The sequence below is a fragment of the Antrostomus carolinensis genome, unplaced genomic scaffold (genome assembly GCF_000700745.2).
Source record: "Antrostomus carolinensis isolate BGI_N321 unplaced genomic scaffold, ASM70074v2 scaffold2727, whole genome shotgun sequence".
Taxonomy (NCBI): Eukaryota; Metazoa; Chordata; class Aves; order Caprimulgiformes; family Caprimulgidae; genus Antrostomus; species Antrostomus carolinensis.
In genome coordinates, this window is record NW_010325140.1 from 2,702 (window position 1) to 20,896 (window position 18,195).

The window sequence follows — 18,195 nt, forward strand, 5'->3', positions numbered from 1 at the left end:
ATAAGAATGGCCACTTATTAATTTCTGGATTAGAAATGCTATTCATCGGGGTGTGCAAAAAAATTTGCAAGTTAGAAATTAATGCTGAAATGGTGTAGTTTAAGTAACACAATAGATACATTAAACTTTTGGTCATGAGTAATTGTATACAAACCATAACAGTATTAAAATACATATTTTCATAAAAATACCGTTGTGCCACTTTATATCTAAATAAGACATTTTTAGAAAGATGGTATGAAATATTTATTATACAAAAGCATAGCAGGATTATGTCATAAGTTTTTAAAAATTCTATCCAAGCACTTAAAAGCAGATTTTGTAATTTATTTTTTTTTTTATAATCGTGATCCACTTGTCATATGGAAGTGTATGCTGTGTGTACACACTGTAGCATTAAGTTTATTCTACTTGAAACTGGTCAAAGTACAACGCTGCATGTAGAGCAGCTGAGTTCTTATATACCACTGAAACTTCAAGAACATAAACATCACATTCTTGTTGCTTAATATGCAAGAGGAAATTACTCTTTATGCATGTCTGCTATATGCATATACAGAATAATTTCATGCTACAATCTTTTCTTGCCACAGTTTGACCCTTCCATAGGCTTTTTTCAGCTGAAGCCAACATCATCTCCCTCCAGCCCTGACTACCTCCTCAAACACCCTACTGGTATAATTAAAAAAAAATAAAAAAATTTGTAACAGGAGCTGACTGCTACGATCTCCAACCCAAACAGATTGTGTATCAGCTAACTTCACTGAAATCACTGATTTTAAAATCAGTATTAGAACACCACTGTTTATTTCCTGTGATGAATACTGCATACTTACATTTACACTAGTGATCTACTTTAAATCCTGAATGTCAGCAGTTTAAAACCACCAGTTAGTATGCAATTACTTTATATTTAAGGCATGTGAGTAAGAGCACCCTAATTAACTGACATTGAATGGAGGAGACTTTGGGAAATTTTTGTCAGCTGCCTTCTCTTCTTGAAAGATGCTAAATTAATATGGTTTTGGAAAGATGGTAAGAAGGAGAAAGGAAGAAAGATAAGAACTGATCTGATTATTTCAGCTGTCACTGAAACCATTTTGAAAGCAATGATTTACCAGTAAAACGCCTCAACTATAATGTATTCTGACCAAGTCACATAATATGCCAGTTTGGCTTATCACTAGATGAAAAAAGAGAAAAAAAGAAAAGAAAAAGCAATCAGAGACTACCTCAACAGGACAGTAAAGGATAAATATTGCTTACCCCTGAGTTAACAGGATTTGGTATAGCAGCACCAATTAGAAAACATTCTGCAATGCCAGCACTGCACCGTGGTCCTATACTGTGGTATAGCTTCATATGCCCACAGATTTTTCTTTAAGAGCACTTATTTAAAATATTATTAGACACAGGAATCCCTTTAGTTGCATTGGTATTTAAGGGGAAAAAACAGTGAAAATAGTACAGTGGGCTATACTATTCGTACAGTCCATTTGTAGTGTTAATATGCTGTTTAGAGCTGTGTTCTGAAGTTGGTAAGCCACCGTCTTCTGTGACACTACATTTGCCTTTTGTTTTCTGCACAAAAAAAGCCCAGTAGAAATCATGTTGCGCCGGTTTTGAGCAAGATGTCCTGTAAGTCATCTGGAAGTGCTAGTATAATATCATTGATGTGTGTCTGCAGCTTTTTCAGTGTGTCAGTTTTCACAGGAAGCTGTTCTCTGTCAGCCTGCAACTGCAAAGGTACAATAAAACATGATTTCGACTAAAAATGCAAGTTCACCTTAAAACACACCAAAGTGACATATTAGCGAATCTGGAAAATGAATTCTTCATTTGCCAACTGAGCAGGAATTTGGACAATAGCAGGTTTCCTAAACAACCACACAACAGCATGAGCTACCACTGATTTGGACCTTCAGTAATCACAAGAAGGTTGGGGTTTTTTTTCTGCTTCCCTGAGGATTCAGCCTTGCCCCTCAGATCAGTCACAAAGTTCCAACTAGTTTTTTGTTTTGTTTTGTTTAGAAAGAAGATCAGTGCAATGCTTCCAACATAGCTGGATGATGCTGGAAAGCTGCTAACTGCAGTCATAGCTGAAATGAACTGGTTTTGTTTAAAAACCCTGAATGACTGATGCCTTGAGCTACCTAGATCTTAAAGAATATTTTCATTTAAGTACCTGTAAACACAACTATATAATAGTTATCTACTAACTATGAAATTACTTTTATCTAAGTCAGGCAAATTTGAGCCATGTTCAATTCAGTTACTTACCAGTTTATTCTTTAACTTTAAGACAAGATCCACTGTTTCTACTTCAGTATGCTTCTGACTCCAGAAAACTAAGTTCTAAAAGAATAAAAATTAAGCACCGAAATATTTATGGCAACATATATAATTTTCAAAAGTAGTATTAGTTTACTCTGTTCAGAACAGGTTTTCTCCCTTTCCCTATTCTCAAGCCATTTACTAAACTCATTTTATTCAGGTACAGTCTCTACTGTGAACCACAAAATCTGCTTTATTTGCATGTTTGCCCAGAACTTAGCAAAACAAGAAACCAAGACACAAACACAATACAAACAAATAATAATTAAAAAAAGCCAAACAGTTTTAGTTCAAAAATAGCATCTACAATACAAAATGGCAGTGAATGTTTACCAAATCAGATCTGCCAACACAATAAAATATTAAAATAGTGCCAGGCAGCACTTCTTTCTAGGGTGTTAAAGGAGATCACCTAGTCAATAACTAGTAAAATATACTCATTAAGTGAATTTTCTTATGGAAGTTCTGGTCCCCTTGACTATTCACCTGTTTGCTCATGTACAGAAAGATGTTCACGCTTGGATCAAAAGAAAAAGCTAATATGGAGCAGTCAGTAATAAATTTGTGACATATTCTCTGTTCTTTGCAATAAGTTAATGTCAAATATAGTTGGATAGATTCTAGGTGATATAATTGACCTAGCTACTGCTGTGCAAGTTATCTGGGCTGCTCTATTTGAGCAATCCATTTGGGTTGCTGCAATGTACTGCTTGGGAATTGACAAGAGATAAAAATCAATGGCTTTTTAAAATAACCAGTGCAGTTTTTTTGTTTATGGCATTTTGTTATATACCAATAAATCTCAGCTTCCTATTATTATGTGACAGTAGTTATTTACTATCCATATCTAATCAGTTGTCAATTTTCTATGGTACTGACTGAGTTTATAAGCTACAAACTGTATCACAACTAAAAATGTGTTGGAACACCACGGAAGGAAGCTGAATTAAATAATATTATCAAATTTATCCAATAAGAGGAAAAACCTTTTTTTTTTGGGGGGGGAGTAGGGGTGGGGAAGGGAGGATATTCAATTTCAAAATATACAACAAAACAAAAAAAGACTGAAGACATTTTACAAATTCTGACAGTTGTTATTAAAAAAAGTGAACTGTGTTTCATATTGTTCTCTTTGCTATGGTAGTTCTAACTTGTACTTCGTTAACAAACTCATGTTTTGCTGGATCAGACTTGACAAGATTGTAACATTATCATATTCAAACAATGAGAACAGCAGGAGTAAAACTGACTTGGGGGAGACTGTATTTTTATTATAACATGATAAATATAACCACAAGCACACAATTTTTCTAACCTCATTACAGAGTGCTTCTAAATGAAGGGCCTCCAACTTCTGTGTCATTTCTTTCTGCCGGCTCCTAAACCAACCATCGAAGTTTGGTGATTTCAAAAAATGCCTGGTAAAACATTGAAGCAAAATACGTTTTATATTTTGATTACAATTTGGATAAAACTGTTTTCTATATCATCAAATATAAAGTAATTATGTTTGAGGTTAAGAAGATATTAGGATCCCTTCTCTGTTTACTTTAAAAAAAAAAAGTAATATTCTGACATGGAGTATAACAGGTGCTTCTATTAATCAAGAAAAGGATTGAGAAAACAATGTAAAGAAAAGGGGGCTGAAAGACAATAAAGATTAGGAATTTTGTCAAGAAAAAAGCAAAGCTTAGTTTGAAATATCCTCATTTTTATCTTTGTGTTTGACTGGAAGGAGGAATCAAGTTGGAATCAACCAGAAATAAAACCACAACTTATACTGGTATAAATAGACCTGTAGTGTTAGTAGCATCTTACAAAAACCATAAGTACGTTACAGAGAAACACATTTAAGTGAGTAAAGTATAATAAGTACTATCAATTCCTATTAGAGCATATAATCTAAAAGTAAGTCTAGTCAAATCAATACTGATAATAAGTTTGCTCAGGAAAAGAGCATTTGTATTACTGATTTGTCTTCATTGATTTCTTTTTTACGTTGATGAAAGTAATGACCTGTAAAGTCCTATCCAGTCTCCTTTTAAACCTGATGTGAGCTGTGGTCCTGTTTTTTCCAGTGTCTTCATGAAGTCATCTTGGCTAAACTGCCTCAGCTGTGGTGGACTCTATGGAAAGAAAAAAATCATTAGCATACCATAACTGTTTTCTGTAATTGCCAACTTTCAGCTCATTCAAATTATGTTTCCTTACCTTCCATGGTGATATGCATTTTTGCAAAGGCATTAGGCTCGCCACATAACGTTCCTAGGGAAAGGAAAAAGAAAGGTTGTTTGTATAACCAGTATTAAAGATAACACCGTCCACGTATATGTTTACTTATCACTTGTGACCACAGCATTTTCTCTTCTAAGTACTGGTTACAGGGTGGGGTCATGCATATTTACCACATGAGAGCATAAGTAGCAGCTTATCTAATACCATTTGTATTTCTCACCTACAGAACTTCACGTCAGCAAGAGTCAAGAAGGACATGAGGGAAAGGACAGGAAGCAAACATACATGGAATATATATATCCTGAACTCCAGCCCCCAGTAGATAACCTCTAGGCTGTCACCAAAGAAAAAAGATTATCTTCATATCATGGGTGATTCCAAAGAGTAATCCCACTTTGTATCAAGTATTTAGAAATGATTTTCAGAGTCACTCATACAAACATTAAATACAGAACTAACCTACAAAACGCTGTAATGGCTGTGAGCATCTGTGCAGTAGCAATGCTTAGCAAAGCCACAGCTAGAGCCTCACCTGGCTATCTAACATGAGTAGTGGACACATTTCTCAGCAAGGCCACTGCTGAAGCTTAAGATCTGGTAACAGGAGGCAGCTCTGCCTTGCCAGCTCACACAAGCACATCAATATAAGCTGCTATACATTTTGAAAGTGTTTGTATGCAAACAGCCATATATTTTGATCTGTGAACATAATCAGCCTTGATAACATTATGAAAATCCTAGTTCTATCTTTTGAAAAAAAAAAAAGGGACACCTCCATATACTTTTCTTGTGGCAGAGAACAAAAAGGGTGATCTCACCCAGTACATTTAAGATTTATGACAGAAAATGTATATAAGTTTCTCACTTGAAGTGAAAGTTTGAGACAAAAATGGGGGAAATGCCAGGGAAAGGTTCTCAATTCACCCTACATGCCCATCCTTTCTCAAAAGAACAGGAGAGAAAGACAGATTTTAAGGAAAAACTTATCTAATCATTAACACCCAAGGACAAACAAGTGTCTAGGGATGTCCCAGTTCTTGCAGACAGAAATTGGACCTGATCACACACGCTCTAAAATGATTAAAAGTTCAGGTCATGCACAAAAAGCATTGAAAGAACTCAGAATGGGGCAGCTCATACATAAACATCCAATGCCTGAGGTATCACTTTCCAATTGTAACCACTTGCGCAGAGAAGTGACTTAACTTCATACAGAACTTTTTGGGTTGTGAAGTCCATCATTACTCTGACTTCATACCTCCAAATGCTCAGTAAAAGCTATTATCTTAATGCACAAATTAGAAAACACATGATAAATTTTAATTTCAGTGCAAGTCAAAGCCTACAAATCTGCATGGATTCAGCAACCTAAACACAATATTCATAAAGGTGTGTCAGGGGTCTGCAAACACTACAGTAGGATTTCAGGACAGGTTAAGTTTTTACTATTACATTAGAAAAAATTCAGATTTTAAAATGTGTTTCAGCAAAGTGAGATTTCTATCCAGAAGGAAAAAACATAAATCCATGAACATTAAGTATTCCAAAAAAACTCTGCTGAGCAAACTGCCCCAGCCTCCAGATTACTAATGAAGGTGTTGAACAGTACTGGACCCAGTGTTGACCACAGAGGCACGCTACTAGTTTCTGGCTTGTTACTGGACAGAAGCAGTCAGGCTAACACCAAAAAAAAGCTGCTATACATTACATATGTAAAAAAACCATTAGTCTAAGAACTCACTAATGGAATAATGAAACTTTCTGTCAATTCCAAAAAATACCGCCGAAGAATCACACTCTGTGCTTCTGTAGGTCGTTTCTGTTGTACACCCTTAAAAGAGGAGATAAAATATCACAATAAGTATTGTTACTCCAAAATATGTAAGTAGTTGTGGGGTTTTTTTAAAAGAAGATTTATTCCAGTGTTTCTGTATTCATTTTCCATAAGCTTACACCTAGCATTCCCAACTCTGAACCATGAAAGGAGAGCAAGAGCATCCAGTCCTTTTGCGCAGATACTCATCCCTTTAACTGCCGATTTTTTTTTTTCATATTAAGAAATTCAAGGAAATAAAAATTTCTATGCACAAACTTTTCCAAATCAGTTAAAAGTTTGAAAGCTCTGATTCTTACTCACCTCATGCTTGAGACTGCTAGACCAAAGGGACCAGAGACAGATGGCAGAGGGTGGAACACCCAAAAGAGATGAACCGATCACTCGCTTAAATTTTCTAAATTATGAAGCTCATTTCTTGAGTTCTACCATTCATGTTGTTATAGATACTGCTAACAAGGCAGCAACCCTTTTTCTACAGTGAGGGTGTACAGCTATCTATCCAGTTATAAACTGGGGCAAACGAATCAGAATCCAGTTTAATTTCAGTTACATAGAGCTCAGCCTTAAATGAAAACACCATACAACAGTACACAAAACAATTTCCATTAAGAAGTGACTTGCATTATTACCTTTTGTAACTGCTTAACAATTTCTTCATCTTTGTTCAAGTATGGCTTGTAAGAGGTGTAAACACCTAAAGGAAAAAAGCAGCATTAGCCAAAGAAAAAAAAAATAGGGTATGCTTCTTAAAATTAAAATATTGATAATTTAACTCTGAAACAACTTATTACCAGGTTTGGAGTCCAAAGTTTTTAGGTTCTTCAGTTTTTTCACTTTCACCTGCTTTGGAACTTCACCTGCCAAAACATTTAAAGCCACTTTACTTGAAATCTCCATCTCTATTACTAGATACTACAATCAATGCTCTGTACATTGCACTGATTTTTAGAAACTGATACTTCCATTTAAAAGACTACCTAATATTGTTAAGAAGCATTAGAAAACCAACAAGCATCCAAGTATATATCCAGAAACATCCAGTAAACATGAATAACAGCATACAGGCTTTTCACTTTATATAAGGGTTCCCTGTTGAAAGGGGGAAAAAAAAACCCCAACGAACCACAACAAAACCCACCAACCAAAACCAAACCAAAAAAACAAAAAGGACGACCTTCTAAATCAAAGCATCCAAAGAAAAATACTGACTATATAGCAGTGATTGACTGTTTCCTTAATTTCAAATTTTATTCCACCTTCCTTTGTTCCACTTAGGGTAAATGCTTTCAGGAACAAATCTTTAGTACCTTGCCCCCCCAAAAAAATTGTATGTAAGAAAATAAAACAGTAGCCATGGATTAAGTGTTGTGAGGAAGTGAATTTAAGTGTTGTGAGGAAGTGAATTTAAGTGTTGTGAGGAAGTGAATTTAAGTGTTGTGAGGAAGTGAATTTAAGTGTTGTGAGGAAGTGAATTTAAGTGTTGTGAGGAAGTGAATTTAAGTGTTGTGAGGAAGTGAATTTAAGTGTTGTGAGGAAGTGAATTTAAGTGTTGTGAGGAAGTGAATTTAAGTGTTGTGAGGAAGTGAATTTAAGTGTTGTGAGGAAGTGAATTTAAGTGTTGTGAGGAAGTGAATTTAAGTGTTGTGAGGAAGTGAATTTAAAGTCTCCTTTTCCATAGGCCAAACTAAGTTTTTGGTTTTGTTTTTCAAATATATCCTTCTCCAGCCAGAAGGCCCTAAACCACATTAACAGTCTTGCAGCCTCAGCAGAACCTTCCTCTTAGATCTAGTTGGATGCTTGACTTCAGATAATATAACAGTATAAATTGCTATTGAAACTGCAGAGTGGGGAGCAAAGGAATAAAAAAAAAACCCACAACAACAAAAAAAATCACAAGACCCCTCTTTGTCCATAAAGAAATAAGTCAGACAGATACATGTCTAGAACTTCCTGACTAAGCATTCCACATAGTTGCACCAAAACTTTAGAATTTCATACTGGAACAGTATAGGAAATTTGAAGGTAACCTGTGTATATGGCTTTCCAGAGGTTCAACAGTTTAATTAAGATTCTATTTTCCTTAACTACACAGCAGCTAGTTAACTCCTCTCCACACAACCCAAACCCCCACAAGTATTCTGAAGCATGGACAGGCATGATATTTTAAAGTAAAGCAGAACCTTGCCTAACTATATTGAACAGAGGACACAATCCTTAATTAATTTGGTGTATTCAGAAATTGAATGTAATTTATTTTACAAAAATTAATTTCATGGTGTATTATCCTAACTGGATATTTATGCATTCCCACTTTCAGAACAGAATAGTGAACCTGTCACAGCAAACAGCTGCATTCAGGAATTTCATATAATCAGAGTACTGCAGTATTTTATTACAGGCTAGCAATTGACATGTTATCCAAAGATTACATTTAAATTCTACTCAATCACGTAAGGAAATCATCCAACCTGAACAATTAATAATTACTGGAATATTTCCAGATTAGAAATATATTATCAAAATACCGTCAACAAACAACTCTTTATATTATTGTAACATTCAAGCTTCGCTTTCACATCGTTTTTACTTCCTGTGCACTTGCTGTGACTGATTTATTACATTCTACTTAGCCTAAAATTAACATCAGTAATAAGTGATGTTTCACATTTTAATACCTTATTGGTAGATATACAAAAACCAGGTTGTGCAAAAGGCCAAACATTATTACTAATGAGTACTACCACCTTTTGCATTTGAGATACTAGATTTGGCAACACAAGACATATGGTACTCAAGGGTCTAATTCTACTTGACAAATTTACATCCACGAGGATTTGGTTAGTATTAAGCTAAATTAATTGAACTAAAGGCATATGTTTGTAAATAAATAAGCACACAGTTAGACCTTGTTGTGTAAGATCGTAGAAGATATTTGTACTTTACCTGGAAGTTTAATATCTCCAATTCGGATAATGTGAGGCCAGTGCTGAAGTGTTTTAGCAAAAAAAGGATTTGTCACCCCTAGAATGACAGATGGTCTAGAAAAATAATGACAATGTTTTAAGTATGACAGTAAGAGCTTCTGTCTTAATGAATACAAAAGGTCAACTTTAATTCTTAACTTTAAATTATTTTCCTTTTGCATTTACAAGTCACATTTTAGGCTGCATGTAAGAGTACAGTATGTTTATCAAAGTTTTTCAGTTTTAGAAAACAGCAAGACAGATGTATCTTAAAATCCAAATGGTAGTGGAGAATAAAAGTGACACCTTCTGCTCAGACTCTTGGCTAAATTCTGACCGTTTACAATGATGAGAACAGGGTATTATCTGATTTATTAGCTGATTTATTTTTTTTTAAATGAGCAGGAATCTGACTCTCATTTGAAAGATAACTTGCTACTTTTCAAGGTTTGATTATAACAAACTCAGTACTTCAGTGTGCATTTCAATGTGACTGCTGTTTGTATAAGACTTCTCAGTACAGCTCCTGCTCAGATGACATGATTAAAGAAAGAGACGCATAATATCCTATTTCCTTTCCAACACTTTAGCATTCTTTGTTAAAAAGCAGTTATCAAGTGATGAAGTACAAGCACATTAATAGCATTGTGCCCAAGCTCACAACCTGTCAGATTTTTCTGTCTACTCTGTGCTTAGAATCTGGCTTCAAGGATGTACAGAGGCACCCAGAGAAAAAGAGGCAGTGAGAGCCCAGGGCTGCTGCTACAGCACAGGGCTGCAGCATCTGGGGTTTACAGCACTAACAGGATGAAATGTCAACGTACTTTTCAGAGTAGTGGCTGCCATCCACTTTACAGGCAAACGTTCACTAAGGAGAGAGTATAACTGCAAGCCTCATTGGAACTGCCATTTAAAAACAGGTTATCATCATTTCTTCAGACTGGTTTTAAGAATCCCAAATTTTAACACTTCCTGTACACCATTCTTAAGTTTCCTGTTTCTCGAGGCAAGGTGGGGAGAAAAACAAGTAATCTTTCTTTAAATATTTATTCAATTCTTCCAGCTATATTATGGTGGCAATCTGGCATCAATATCTATGTTAACTTACAAACATTTCTGACTTTAATTCCTCCCTCTCTCTCTCTCTCTCTATATATATATATATATATACACACACACACACACACAAACTCATTTGGCATTCACAGCTAGGACAAAAATCTGATCACACAGCTCTGTAGCTTAGTATAATGTCTGGGCAGTGGAAACAGCACTTTTCATCCCTCCATTCCACCTCAGAATGAGCAGCATGAAATTGCATCAGTTTCTCAAAGGTCTTTTCTTGCTTGTCACTGACTCAACCTTCACCAGAAAATTCACTTCTGAGTCCTACTGCTGTTCAAGTATGTTTACCTGAAAACATTTTATTCCAGATATTATATATTTTTCCCCAACTCATTTGAATTCAGTTTCATTATTTTTTGCTGTTTCTACAATCCTGTTAAACTCCTTTGAATTACTGAGTTAAATTCATTGCAATTTGCAAATGTTGTTCATTATTTTTTCAGTGTTACCATACATGATTTACAGTCTGTCTTCCAAAACAATGATATAGACCAGTGTCCATAAGAAGGTCTCAGATGCCCTTGTTGTACTCTGAAAAAATCAATTTATGATGTTTTATCTTATGCTCATTTCATGGTCAAGTCATAAGAATCATAAGAAACAAACTGAGTCTCAAAAGAGCCCAAACAGTAGGCACTCTCCTCCCTAGGAATGGATCGAGTGTAGCCTAACTCAACACAACTATTAAATCTCCTCACGCCTATTTTGTGTGAACCAAAAAGCAAGTTTCACACACAATTGGTTTGGACAAGTGTACACAAACTGACATACTTTCACTAACCAACTGGAAGGTTAAAGACCAAGGGTTAAAGTCATTTATTTACACACACACAGAAAAATAATAATCCTCCAGGTCAAGGTAAACTGGTAGCAAATTATGAGGAATCTTGTTTCACTGCTACTGGTGATATAATAGGAAGAACTTGGTAAGCTACTTGGTCACATTTAGGAGCCTTAAACTATCATATTTACCAGAACCAATTATGATTTTAAACCACTGAAGTAATATATTAAAAAGGCATGATAAATCAAATCATCAAGATGAAAAATAAACCTTGCTCTCCTCTCACTAAAGGTAATAAAATGAACAGAATCTGCATAATCTGGATTCTTCCCCTTCTTAAAGCCACAGCTTTTGAAAGCCCATTTCCAATCTTTCAAATTTTTTGTTTCCCTTAAGAAAGCCAGAGCAATCCTAGCCCTATTTCAGATACTTATGTACGTACTGAACAACCTTTCTATTTTGCTACAGAGGAGCAGATGCAATTTTTAAACATGGGTTACTAAAGTTTAACCAAATTCTTCATGGAATTATTTTTAGAAATTAAATTACATACTACATAACCATTCCCATGGAATACAATCTGAAACATAATGCCTATGTTTGTATGTTTTTCCACTGATGTATCTCTGGCAATACTTTTGTTGAGAGGGAAAATACACTAAAAAACCAACAAAACAAACAAAAAACTTAACACAACCACCACTGCCTGTTCAGACATCAGAAAAAATTGTTTACAGAAAGATCGGTGAATCTAACATGCACTCCATTCCTAAATCAAGTTGCATTTAAATTACATATAATGAGAAATATTGGAGACGTATGCTGTCAAAATAAGAGTAGGATTTAAAAAAACTAAAACTAAAAAGAAAAAAGAGAACAGGAAAAGTGAGTCCTTAATTCAGTTTCAAACAGAACTGTTTTTGTAGACTCATGCTCTTAAAAAAAGAATCTTAATTTCTGAATTATTTAGAACATTTTTCTAACAGATTTACTGAAGAGATATTTAAAGAAATATTTACTTTTAAAATCATTATCTCAGCTAGACACTGACTGGATTAACTTTACAAAACAGCTGTATGGATGCTGAATTCCAGAAGTCATTTCGTTTAGTAATTGCTTAAAAATAAAAACAATTACAGAACAATTTCCCAAGGAGCTACTACAGAGCTGGTATTGCACAGACAATCCCTTTCTGGAAAGCAAAACTTCCTTCTGCTTTCATATTTGCAGTTTTATTTACTCTGTACCCTATGAAACTCAAATGCAGTTTCATTATGGCATTGTTTCATAACTTCTTTATCCTATCTAACTTAAGTGAACACTCAAGACATCTAAATACTGTGGTATTAAGATAAATTTTATAAATAAGGAGTCTAAAAGTATTCTTTAATGATAGAAATTGAGAATAGTTAAGCAGGATCTTAAAGCAGATTTATAGTTACAAGTGGCTTTGAGCAACATCTTCACAACAAGGTCTGATTTACTTACGGGGCCTGTGTGCGAGTTGTGTATTCTTTGAATTCACTGTCGTGTATGGTAAAGTATGGCCTGAAATCACTGCAGTACTTTAGAGGTGAGATACAACTGCAAGGTAGAAAAAGGAGAAGCTTGTATGTAAACGGTGAAAATTTCATGAAAGAAACAAGCAAATCTAAAATTTGTAATGCTTTGTTAGATCAGATCAAATGAAATTGCATTCAGCTGCAATCTACAATGACTCACTTGGTCATTAGGAAGCTCCACTACATTTACCTAACAAGTGCCAACACAGTTTCTGAAGATTCTGATGGTGATGGTGCCATCACGACAAGTGGTTCTCCTAGCAGTACTAATTCCCAAAGCATCTGAATGTGAAAGAACACTGGACAGAAACACCTAAAAACAGATTGAAGTATTTTAATACAGTTAACATAACCAGAAGATATATGTATTTGGTTAAAAACTGGATAAAAAGGAAGTTTGCAGTAGTATTTAACAGCAATTTGAAAAACATAAAATACTCTTCTAAAATGGAGCATTTACTAAATTTGCCTTTAATTTATTAAGCATTTAATAAACTTGCCTTTTCAGGCCTTTAATAAATTTAATAAAATTACCGGTTCAGCCTGCATGTTGCCTGAATTGGTTTTTAGCCAGCTTTACAGAAAAATAATGTTAAAAACAATACTGATAAATGTTAGCTTGCAAGCTATGAGATGTTTGTTATGGAACAGTCATAAACCTTTGACTTGTGTGTATTCACAACTAGGAATAAATGAGTTCAAACTCCTACCTGAAAAGATCTACTTCATGAACAGTCGGTAAAGCCACAGAGATCTGAGCATCTGCCTAAAAGACATTGCAATGCTTGTTTTTTAGTCATCAGAATACCCAAGTACTCAATGAAATAGTTCCTCTTAAATGCTTACAGACAGTAGATGGTATATACCCTCATTATTTACTGCTAGTGTACTACTGCAGTATGTACTACATTATCTCCACAAGTAACTATTTTTGTGTACTAAAAGCAGGATTTCCCCCAACACACAATATTTATAGGTATATGACTTTCAGTTCAGAAAAAATACAAGATACTGAAGCAGTTTCAAACAGCCATGCAGCACATGAAGGCACAGATTTATTTCATGTTCATATTCTATGGCTAAAGGTTTTTAATTCAGTTTTCATCCTAAAAAAAAAAAACAAAAAAAAAAAAACCAACAAAAAAACCCAAAACCAAACCCATTAAAGGATGTTAAAGTTCAGTAATTTCAAATACCCCCAAAAACCCCCTGGTTTAGCACAGTTTCACCCATTAAAGGATGTTAAAGTTCAGTAATTTTGTCAGCCAACTATCCTCTTCCAGGAGCTGGGCAATCATCTACAGTACTTGGGGTAACTGGGTTAGAGTACCTTTTCTGTGAAGAGCCCAACTCCAGACTCCTCCACTCAAAAATTCAAAGACTGTGGATTTCATTATTATCAAAGTATATGCAGATTTGCTACCAATCTTTTATGAACAAGTTTAAAGTAAAAGAATGAAGGCAGGTGTTTAGCTTTGGATTGGGGTTATACACAACAGAAGTATCTAATCTGTACCTGGTGCATATTCTGTACTATTGGTGTTGTTCCAGGCTTGTCACGATACGTTGGAATCCGCAACTTTGAAAGAGAAAGAAAAACAGACTTTTTTTGCCTTGTACCAAATTCAGAGACTTAAAATGCTGACTTACAGACAAGATGTAACATTTAAAGAGGCTATGCTATGGTATGATGCTTAACATACTCTACAGAACATCCACATAACAACGATTAAGACTGCAGATCATTGCTACAGGAATCAATAAGCAACGCTACGTAGCACTACATTGCAAATTGAGTACTAGAATATGAAAATTATACTGCTGTTAAAAAAACCTATTGCTAACAGTCACAGCTACTAAAATAATCTCAATAAAAATTGCATTTAAATGTTGGAGAGAAGGATCTGAAATAAGGTGATTGGGTTTTAAGGTGGTACAGAGTTACTTTTAGAAAAAATCCTCTTCCAAAACACCAGACATCCTGGTGGGTATGAGGCAGTATCCAAATATAATGAACAACACAAATATCTTTTTCTGACCTCACAGTCTGCATCTATAAGACTTGAGGACTAACAATTTAATAATATTGGAAGCTGGTATGCACAAATGGATGTAATTTATACACAACAATTAAAACTGACTGCCCAAACTGTACAAAAACCAGGGACAATACCACTGAAGATGGTAATTATAGCTTCACTCAGTTTAGGAATGCAATTTCAACTCTCATGGATAAGAATTACCAGGGAGATAAATGCAGGCAATACCCAAAACAAGACATATCTGACATTCATCATTATCATCCAACATCCAGAACACTGCTTTATTAAATTTGCGCCTTCAGAACAGCTTCAGAAACCTCTCCCTGGTGATGCACACGCATCCCAGCCACAAACTTGAGAGTATCTGCTAAGAAAGTACTTCCACTGTAACCTCTGGGTCCATCAAACCCATTTAACTGCATTTCATATGAAGATGCTATGGCTCCCCAGGGGCCAGTTCTTAGCCACCTCTTCAATTTAACCTCTACAGCCCCTCCCCACACACTTCTCTAATAGACAGACATATCTCTAATTTCAGACATATTTCACTTAAAGATTTTTACTTGTCAGGCTTCAGGAATAAGAATTATTATCAACATATTAAATTTGCTCAACTGCAACTTAACTCTCAGTATTTTGAAGTGTTACTTAATGTTTGACAAATATAGTTAGCATTAAAGTCTCATAGAATGAATATTCCAGAAGGATAATATAGAAACTGCGATTAGTAGTTGTACTGAAACATCTCTTTTTAATATCTACAAAAATTACATATTAACCTATGCACCATAAAAGATCCTCCCCCCAGTCAAGGAACCTCAGCAAGATCTCCCAGTCCTTCACTCTGAGTGGAGCATACATCTATTCCTGTTCTGAAGTGTGAGACACTGAACACAAGGCAGAATACAGTGAGTACCTATACAGTAAATGGAGGGGAAAACACCTTCAGAGAAAAGTAAGTGCAGGAGTATTTACCTTCATTATAATACCCATAATAGGCAAATGCAGTATTTTCCCTGGAATTGGTGGTGGCCAATGATCAACATCACTACAAACTTAAAAAGAAAAAAAGAGTACAATTTAGAACTAGTTTATATACATTATAACCCATGATACTGTAGTCACCTTGTGCACACTGCCATTTTAAATTAGTGTTGATAGCCCTCTTGATCACTCTATACTCTAAAGGAGTTTTACACCCAAAAATTCCCACGCTCAAGATGACATTTGTACAGTTGCTTAACAGAAGTTGTCAGAATGCCCAAAAGGACTCAGTTTCTAAAGGGTGCAAATGATGAACTGATATCAGCTACTTGTGCTGAACAGCTGGTCCAGAAACATGACAAAATCCTCAATGTTTTTTAGGGGGGAGCTTCAAGTCTCCCATGGAAGATCCAAAATTAAAATCACAGAATCATTTAGGTTGGAAAAGACCTTTAAGATCATTGAGTCCAACCATATATTAGCTCTGTTCAATGATCTAGAAATCAAGCCAGTTTACTACAAAGTTTCAAACATCTACCCCGCAAGAAGACAGAAATGCAAACTCCAAAATTTCTCCAAAAGATGTGATATTATATGAGCTCTTCCAGAACAACATACTAGTACCTGCTTCCAGGAAAGCTTCACTTTTTTCAAAATATTCTGGCGCTACTTGCTTAAGCATGGTGCGGAAGAGATGGACATAAGGTAGTTTGCTGATGAGGACCAGCGACTGGAATAAAGAGTAACAAAACCAAAGCATAACTTTAAGTTAACCCTTTCCCTCAGTTCTAGTAGTTCCACTGGTTATCCTCAGAGAACGTCAAGTGTGATTTTTCTCACGCATGCAAGCCAACCGTGTATTTGACTACAGGCAAGTGCAAACAAACAGCTCCCCAAAGTTCCCAACTTTTTGTTTTTAACACACACACACACACACACACAAATGTTCAGACTATGCAGCTAGAACATAGCACAGCTGATGTAAAATTAGACCAACTTACTATAAATCAACAATTAATTTATTTAAGAGAGCAAGATACTCCTCGTGCTCCTCTGAGGTGACTGAAAAATAATTAATTTCTGAATTAATATTTTCCTAAAAGAACTGAAATTACCTTCTGGAAGTAGCCTCTTTTTAATGATTTGTCTCGAACTTGCCTGAAATATACATAGCCATAGTAATATGCTGGATCTTTCTGAAAAAGAAAAGAAAGAATTCAGTACAACCTGATACTTCCCTTCTTTCTGAAGCATTCAATACGCATTTTAAAAGCTTATTTCCCTGCAAGCTCCGAAGTTGACTAGATACAATAAACTAGAAGGATTACTCTGTTTAGTGGCATTATTTTTTTCTAATAAGTACTTCAAAGAAAAAACACCAGTGTGTGGAAACTGTTGTGCTTTCTGGCTTTACTATTTTTGTATCTACATTCTCCTGACACACCATAAAAGCAAAACCAGAATTCATTTCATAAATAAACACTCATAATTTTGCAAAGTAGCACTAAAAATATTTTAGCAGTTAAAAACCTTAAAGCCCTGACTTCAAAAGATAAAAACTTTCATTAAAGTCTTTCATTATAGAGGTTTTATAAAAGATTTGTGGAGTATTAAGGAAGCATGCTCTTACATTTCAAAGATAAAACATCAGCTTCATCTTTCCTACAAACAAGAATTCAAGTATTTGCCACATAAATAGATCTAAATTGAGTTTCGGAATCAGACTCCCACTCCATAGGTAAAGGCCTCAACGTTCCATAAAGACACATGGAGAACAACTTTCTGGCCACTAACTTTTCTAGAGAACTGTTCCATCTTCAAAAAATGAAGGGTGGAAACAGAGAGAGACATCTCTTTTTTTTTTTTTTTAAAGTTATAAAGCACTTCAGATTCCCAATAAGGTAATAATTTTTACAATGTGATCTACAGGTTTCTAGTCAGTAACAAAATATGTCTGCTCATCAATTTAATTCCTTGCAGCCCAAAACATATAGTAAGATAACTTAAAGGCTAGTTAACTGAACTAATTATTAGGTAATTATTATGATAATGACATGCTACAAAAAACATTTGCTGAGCTCTGTCTGTCTTTCAGAACATCCAGTTCAGAGATTCTGTTTTTGAAACATTAAATTTAAGCATGAAGACCCACAAATTAACATTACCCAGAAGAAATTTACTTCATTCTTTCTTATTTCCGACCTTTAAGTAAACTGGTAGATCCCTGTCCAGTTCATCCAGAAAACAACACAATGAGACTTTCCTTCCAGGAGATCGTCGAAATCTAAAACAAAACTGTGTGTCCCCAAGACAACCTACACAAGGGAAA

The 18,195-nt window shown here is 35.0% G+C and overlaps 1 protein-coding gene across 1 annotated transcript in view; it reads right to left on the bottom strand.

Moving 5' to 3' along the window:
* Positions 1-1,606: 1,606 nt before the first annotated feature.
* The window catches only part of DENND6A (DENN domain containing 6A), a 22,970-nt gene continuing 6,381 nt past the window's right edge, over positions 1,607-18,195 (bottom strand). Inside the window, exons 5-21 of the mRNA XM_029085734.1 lie at positions 18,069-18,181; positions 16,982-17,062; positions 16,491-16,596; positions 15,858-15,937; positions 14,357-14,419; positions 13,551-13,606; positions 13,031-13,153; positions 12,767-12,862; positions 9,350-9,444; positions 7,198-7,263; positions 7,036-7,100; positions 6,311-6,400; positions 4,546-4,599; positions 4,351-4,460; positions 3,650-3,752; positions 2,281-2,355; positions 1,607-1,738 (exon numbers count right to left, since the gene is read on the bottom strand). Coding sequence (XP_028941567.1) covers positions 1,607-1,738; positions 2,281-2,355; positions 3,650-3,752; positions 4,351-4,460; positions 4,546-4,599; positions 6,311-6,400; positions 7,036-7,100; positions 7,198-7,263; positions 9,350-9,444; positions 12,767-12,862; positions 13,031-13,153; positions 13,551-13,606; positions 14,357-14,419; positions 15,858-15,937; positions 16,491-16,596; positions 16,982-17,062; positions 18,069-18,181 — 1,508 coding nt within the window. The remainder of the gene's footprint in view (positions 1,739-2,280; positions 2,356-3,649; positions 3,753-4,350; positions 4,461-4,545; positions 4,600-6,310; positions 6,401-7,035; positions 7,101-7,197; positions 7,264-9,349; positions 9,445-12,766; positions 12,863-13,030; positions 13,154-13,550; positions 13,607-14,356; positions 14,420-15,857; positions 15,938-16,490; positions 16,597-16,981; positions 17,063-18,068; positions 18,182-18,195) is intronic.